The sequence below is a fragment of the Mercenaria mercenaria genome, chromosome 17 (genome assembly GCF_021730395.1).
Source record: "Mercenaria mercenaria strain notata chromosome 17, MADL_Memer_1, whole genome shotgun sequence".
Taxonomy (NCBI): Eukaryota; Metazoa; Mollusca; class Bivalvia; order Venerida; family Veneridae; genus Mercenaria; species Mercenaria mercenaria.
The window spans coordinates 28106460-28113451 of record NC_069377.1 but is presented as its reverse complement, the minus strand read 5'-3'; the positions used below and the strand labels follow the sequence as shown (position 1 = coordinate 28113451).

The 6992-nt window shown below is 35.7% G+C and overlaps 1 protein-coding gene across 1 annotated transcript; it reads left to right on the top strand.

Annotated features, from left to right (window-relative positions):
- The first annotated feature begins 1375 nt into the window (after nt 1-1375).
- On the top strand, nt 1376-6084 carry LOC123537530 (uncharacterized). The gene is made up of 6 exons (XM_045321320.2): nt 1376-1811; nt 2619-2864; nt 3143-3369; nt 4109-4257; nt 4901-5017; nt 5593-6084. The coding sequence occupies exons 1-6, from the start codon at nt 1502-1504 to the stop codon at nt 5852-5854; spliced, it is 1311 nt and encodes a 436-aa protein (XP_045177255.2). The 5' UTR covers nt 1376-1501; the 3' UTR covers nt 5855-6084.
- Nucleotides 6085-6992: the final 908 nt, after the last annotated feature.

The window sequence follows — 6992 nt, the reverse complement described above, 5'->3', positions numbered from 1 at the left end:
GCAAACTGATATTTTTGCGCACGGAAATGTTGTCGCCATGTTTTACAAAAAAAGAAAAGAAAAAAGAAATTCAGAAATGAAATTAATATAAAAAATACGTATTCTTCCTAAAAAGGTCATTGTGTTCAGTTTCATATTCGGTAAAATAGTGTATGGTTTCCATAGGAAGCAAATGGCTAAATTATTTAATTATTTTTACCATGGTTTTTGTAAGTTGTTTTGACGTTTTTGCGTTAAAATGATATCGAAATATGAATTACTGTTTAATTATTAAGTATGCCAACATTACAGGAATATTTAAAAATAACTTAAAAAAGAAGAACAATGCTTTATTGTTGCTCTGTATTTCCCTTTTTTCACCACCAGGTGTCATCAGCGGATCTCGAATTTTATCTTGCCTCCTACAAGTTTCTCGCATTTCTATTGGTCAATTGACGTCACGTGGAGACAGGATATATTCCATATCCTGCTAGTACATTTCAGATATGAATTTTGATTAATAAAGATGGCTGCCGCTTTGTTAATTTACAAAATATTAGATTATAGCATGTAAGTAACGGGTAGTCGGCAAGATAAAATCGTTACACAGCTTGTTGGTGACAGGATACGGGATATACGCTGTCTCGAAAATCCATATCAGGCTCGAGCTTCGCTCTCGCCTGATATGGATTTCCTCGACAGCGTATATCCCGTATCCTGCCACCAACAAGCAGTGTAACTAATAATATTGGACACCAGTCGCAACAGTGTCGTGAGTCATTGAGTGACTAACCACCCGGGCTGTGAAAAAAACAACAACAACATGGTGTTCGCTAGTGAAAGATATGTTTCATCATGCATTTAAAACGTCCGAATTTTCTTCTCATTTCATTTTTTTTCAATGATTTTAACAAACTTTTACCCATGTTTTCAATAGTGGAAAATATATTGATGAATTTTTCACAGAAATATTTCAATGTTACAGTTGAATAATTCATTGAAAACCTTGTAATGAATTAAAATAGCAGTAAGTTTTCAAACTGCATCTGAGTAAATGCACTTAGGACTCCAATGACGCCATTTGTTTATAAGTGTTGCTGGAAGGTACACAAAATGCATTTGCTGAAAATGGTACTTGGTCAGGTGCCACTATTTTCTGGCACGTGTTTTCTGTGCCCAGTGTAGTCTCCACGTGATTGGAATTTCGCCGTTGAATAAAGCATGATGTCTATTGATAAACTGGTTTCAATGGAATGAAGTAAAACAAGTTCGTTCCGAATGTTTCGCTGCCCTTCACAGAGAGTTCAAATTCCTTCTTATCTCAGTAAAGAAAGAATGCACGTGATCTGACATGTGAACTTGTTCACTTACTTAACTTATTTCGTATAAAACCGATTTATTTTGACTTGTTCCAGCATTTTTGAGTGTATTTCCTAGGTGTAATCTTTTTATATTAAACTGGGCACTCATTCAGATACTAATATTTTTTTTTTCGCAAAATTTGATGGAATAATAAGTAACAATGTTGAAATTACTACTAATATCCTGCATATGTTATAGTTCCGCTCATTCTTCCGTTTTAAGAAGAGTTGGTAGTTTTGATGTTAAACATCCGGCATTTACGAGTTTATATAAAGACTCAAGTGTTTCAGATCAGTCCGAAAATTATAATCTTATAGTTTCGACGTTCGCCGGGCCGAGTTTGTTCGGTGGCGGAGATAACGTACAGTTGGTTCGTAGGGTGGGATCGTTTATGAAAAATGTGAATGGAATTGTTCCTGAGGTTTTGACCACGAGTGTGACATGGCCGAACGAGATCTCAGCAGTACCAGGTTTGTTCGCTTTCTAGTTTTCTTACCTAGGAAACAATCCAATAAATCTTCTTTTTTTCTTATTTCCTTAGTTTGAAAAAAAAGACCAAATAGATCACGGTTTCATATTTCCTTACTTTGAAAAAAAATTCTTAAAGAATATTCTTTGTTACTTTCATACTTTGGAAAAATTCAGTAGACCATTCTTTCTTACTTCCTTACTTAAAAAAAAAGCAATATAGTATTCTTTGTAATATTCTTACTTTGGGAAAAATCCAATAAATCATTCTTTGTTACTTCCTTACTTTGGAAAAAAAAAGCAATAGCTCATTCTTTGTTATATTCTTACTTTGGAAAAAAGATCATTCTTTGTTATTTCCTTATTTTGAAAAAAAAATCAATAGATCCTTCTCTCTTATTTTCTTGATTTGGAAAATGTGCAGTACAGTGAACTATACCTTCTGATTCGTTACTTTGCAAAAGGCCTTATACATTCGTTTTCTTGTTTTCTTTATTTGATAAAAAAGTCTAATAGATTCTCTACTTCAGAAAAAAAAATGGTTAGTCTTACTTTATTACATGTTTACACCAACTCATTCTATACTCTTAATTGATTGTAGGAGCACTATTTTTTCTATTCTAGACTAGTATACAAAATAATTGCATTCTGCTTTATTTGGACTAACCAATATATATTATATAATAAAATAACATTTTTTTTTATAATTATGACTTATGTATAAGTGAATGCTGAATGGCAAAGAACTTGCAAAATGTCAAAGTAAGAACACCCTTGATAAAACACACGTCACGTTTATCTTCTTGCAGACGGTATTTTCTCTGAGAAGATGTTGGTCATTCCTGATGGATTTTTGGTACCTTTAAAAACAAATGGTGCCATCAAACTGGTGGACATTACGAACGGTGCAAACAGAGGTCCATACACGTTGACCAGTAAGGATTCAGCCGGGGATTGGTTCTACCATCGGGTTCAGTGGCACGATATGGACGGAGATGGCGATCAAGATATAGTAACATGTCGAGCACGAGAACCAGCTGTTCCGCTTTTGTTTGGTGAGAAGCTGATATTTTGTTTTGAAGTCTTTCGGTAAATAAAAAGTAAAAACTTTCCATTTATTAATATTGTTGCACCAAAACAATTGTCTTACATTTAAGGCAGTGAGTCGGTAATGACAATTGATAACTTTGATTCGTTTGTACTCCGGAAAATGCCACAGTCGAGAATACGAACTCGCACGGAAATTGCCGAACGCCATTACGTACTCACTACTTAATCACATTACTTTTACAATGATATTGTATAAGGAAGTAAATGTTCCTCTTTTGTTTAGGTAGAGAAGACGAAGAGCTAATTTGGCTGGAAAATCCTTCCGGTGATTATAGATCAAAATGGAACACGCACGTGCTCGCACATGGGCCAGATGTTTACTTCCGGTTTGCGAAAATGAACACTGCCGACGGCCTGAAAGAATGTATTTTTACGGCCCAGTTTTTCACTTCCAGCATATCTGTTTACTGGACGACACAATCCAATGGTCTGTTCACGGACACTAATCAGGTATACATAGTTGATGGAGAGTTTAGGCTTTTGCAGTCTTTGGAGAGAAAAAAATGTGTAATTTAAATCTTCGAAATTTAAGAAGGGAGTCAGCCAGTCTAATGAAGATTTTGCATATGGATAAGATAATCCAACTACGTCTATTAAGAGACCACCTGCATTAAGAGACCACTTTTCAGTTCCCTTTTGTGTTGTTTAAGAACAATATATTTGTATTATAAGGGACCTTTTTTTTTGGTTCTTCCCTTTGGTGGTCTCTTAATTAATGTAAGTTGCTCAGTATATGGTTTGGCTCACATATTTTTTATCAAGAAATTGTAAAGAACTATTTCTTGTATATACGCTCTTCAATTTAGCATTTACGCTCCTTTGTTACTGCGGGTGTGCCACATTATAGTGTGTTTAGTAATTCTATAAATTTATCAATGATTTTGCAACCCTTCTCAATTCTTAACCATTCCCTATACTTTTATTGTCCGTGTAGATATATTCTTGCATCATCAAATAAATCTCTTCCAAGTTCTCTTCATAAATACAAAATTCTTAAAGTGTTCAAAAATTTTGACGTCTTTTTCAACTGACGAAAAGTTAAAAGACACCGGTCCTCCGGGTTTCAAACAAAAGCAAATCAACAGAATGGAAAGAAGGTCCTCAATTCCTTCATTTTGAATTTCTTTAGCCTTAAATTCCCATACTTGAATGTTGCCAAACTTGTTCAACCGACATTACTTCATTTCAGATTCAGAGCCGGGTGATAGACAACACTATTGGTAAAGTGTTTGAAGTGGATATTGCAGATCTCAACAATGACGGTAAAATGGACCTGCTTGTTACAACCAACGGCCACAATGGAACATTACTGGCGTACGAGATACCAGACGATTTTAGGTACCATATTTCATCAAATAACATTTGCGGTTAAAACGATATTGCCCGCTGGCTGCTTTGTACGTTTCTTGGCCTTTAATACCGGTCAAAAATTAAATTTCAAGGCCTGTTTAATCCAGAAAAAAATGTTACACTAGGCTAACAAAAGTAATCTTTTATGATATTGATTTCTTTTTATTATCATTATTATTATTATTGACAGTGAAAAGAGTACGTGTAAGTTAGCCAGTATGAAAAATAAATCAAAACAGGTCAAAAGTTTAGATTCGGGTTGCGTTATTATGGTCGGCAGTTAAGTGGTATACAAAGAAAATGTTCTCTACTTCCGAACAGTTTAAGATTTAAACAGACTTCAAAAACCATTTTGGTCTCTTCCTGGATTTTCATTTTGCTCCGGTAATTTGGACGTTAGCTTTGGCCAAAGTCACACTTGTACATTTTCTTTGTCTCCTGGCACACCGCGATAAAGTGAGAAACAAGAAATTGTGTGGAATAAATCAGACAGTGCTATTGAAGAGGATTTCATGGTAGAAATACTTTTACTTTTAAAGGTCTCTAGCACTGAAGCCAGTCTAATTTTGTTAAAGGACTGACACCAGTCTAACTTTGATCTAGAACTAATACCAGTCTAATTTCATTCCAGAACTGGTAAATTTGTAAAACACACAATAGACGTGGGATTTAAACCAAGACAGTCCGGCATCGGCAAAGGAGCCCCTGGAAGTGCAATAGCAGTTCAACCAAACGTAAATGTTGCAAAGTAAGTATAAGAAGAAATGCGGACATGTGAGAGATATCGCAAAATATTCCGTCACCTGTCCCCAAATGAGGGTGAGCACGTGTGTACTCGCTTATCTCAAACTTCCGGTTATCTCGAAAACATTTTCATGTCACGTCCCGAAACATATGCGCAAAATATCCCTTTTATGTCAAATTTCGGTTATCTCGGAGTAAAACGCTTGATCCCTTTGAATCCGAGATACCGAGCTTCAACTTAAGTTTGTAGTTCAGGGTGTCAGATCAGAGTTGTTTTTGGGTCGTTATCCGGCCCCCACTCCGCTCCACTTCCCCGAAAGTATGCTTCCCTCCCTTCCAAGTAAATAAATATATACACATGTAGATATAAACAATGACAAAAATTCCAAATGCTTTTGTACCGCAATCTCTTTGTTAATTATGTAAACACATTTTAGATCAAGCGTAATGCGATTTTTGAACCATTTTGGAAAGTAACATGTAAAACTAACCACTTGTTTTGGTGCATTTTTTTCTCCGATCATTACTGTGCGATTTCCCCCTCCCTGATGTTCCATTCCGTTTTCTATATGATTACAGTATTAAGCCAGTAATTCTTCTGTCGGGAGATGACGACGGACGGGCTTACAGTTACGAAGCTCAATCCCAGGATCCGACAGACTGGTCCTACACAAAGACAACTTTTTGTGACGCTGGATCTGGAACCGTCGGAGAATTGTCCGCCGCCGACGTCGATAACGATGGATTTACTGACGTATTTGTGCCGTCATATAGTAAAAATGAAGTCATCGCATACACGTTCGCACCTGCAGATGACAATCAATTAGGCGCCCTTGGTTAATTTCTGTATCGAACCAGTACCGATAACTCTTGTTGCCTGTAGGTGAAAAACAGAAAAAAAGAAAGAAATAGTGTGTGTATATATTCTTTGTTTATATTTATCTTACCATAAATGTTTTTGATTATCGCCCATATTGTTTTGTACTGTATTTGTTTTAATAAGTTTACTTTGTTGCTTTTTTAAACTTCTATGTTTGATCACTCATATCATTAAATTTAAACTTCAACCACGTCGAGTGTTTTGTTCCTTTTTTTTCTCCCGGAAGAATCAACGTGACCTATATAAGCACAGGTACGAGGAAACTTAATTTTAGAACCAACATGACTGATATAAGCACAGTTCAAGTTGTATGAAACAAACAGGTTCTTTCATTGGTATGTATGCTACTGTATTTTCTGCTTGGAGGAATCTTGTCAAATTACTTTGATTTCCGTCTTCAGATTAATTCTATGCCCTTATATGTAGCATTAAATATACCTAGTTCAAAGATTCAAAACAAGGCATTTTTTTTTTCAAAAAAGAAACTACACTCGTGTTTGATATTCTCTATATATCTCACATTAAGAAGAAAGTCTGCTGCATTATTGACATACTTTTTCTCTCCCCGGACCTTTCCGGGTACCGCGCGACTGCATTTCTTGAACCGAAAAAAATATAACTCTGATGCAACATACATTTTGAAGAAATGAAACAGTGATAGTTTCTGACATCTACCGATAATGCTGAGACATTGCGCAATCATTCCAGTGACAGGGAAGCGCAGTGATGCAGGGGCCAGTACGTCGGAGTCCTGAACCAGGAGTTGCGGGTTCGAATCCCGGTGTGACCGCAGTCTTCATACTTTCTTTCTAAGGTGCGAGTACTAATATGAAATCAAGGGAGCAGTAATTGAGCGTAGTAAATATACGTTCTGTCTCTACAGTGTACGGTAAATATGTAGTTTAAATTAATCATTACGGTGAACAGGGACATACCCACAGATCAACATGAAAATTTCAAAAAAAATTAAAACATACAGCAGTTGAAATTAGATGTCGAAAATGGTATACCAGTATTGCTTAAATAGGTATTCTAATTTTTATGACGCAAAATAAGGCAAAATTGCTTTTCTTTTATATCAAATTTTAATCCTTACCAT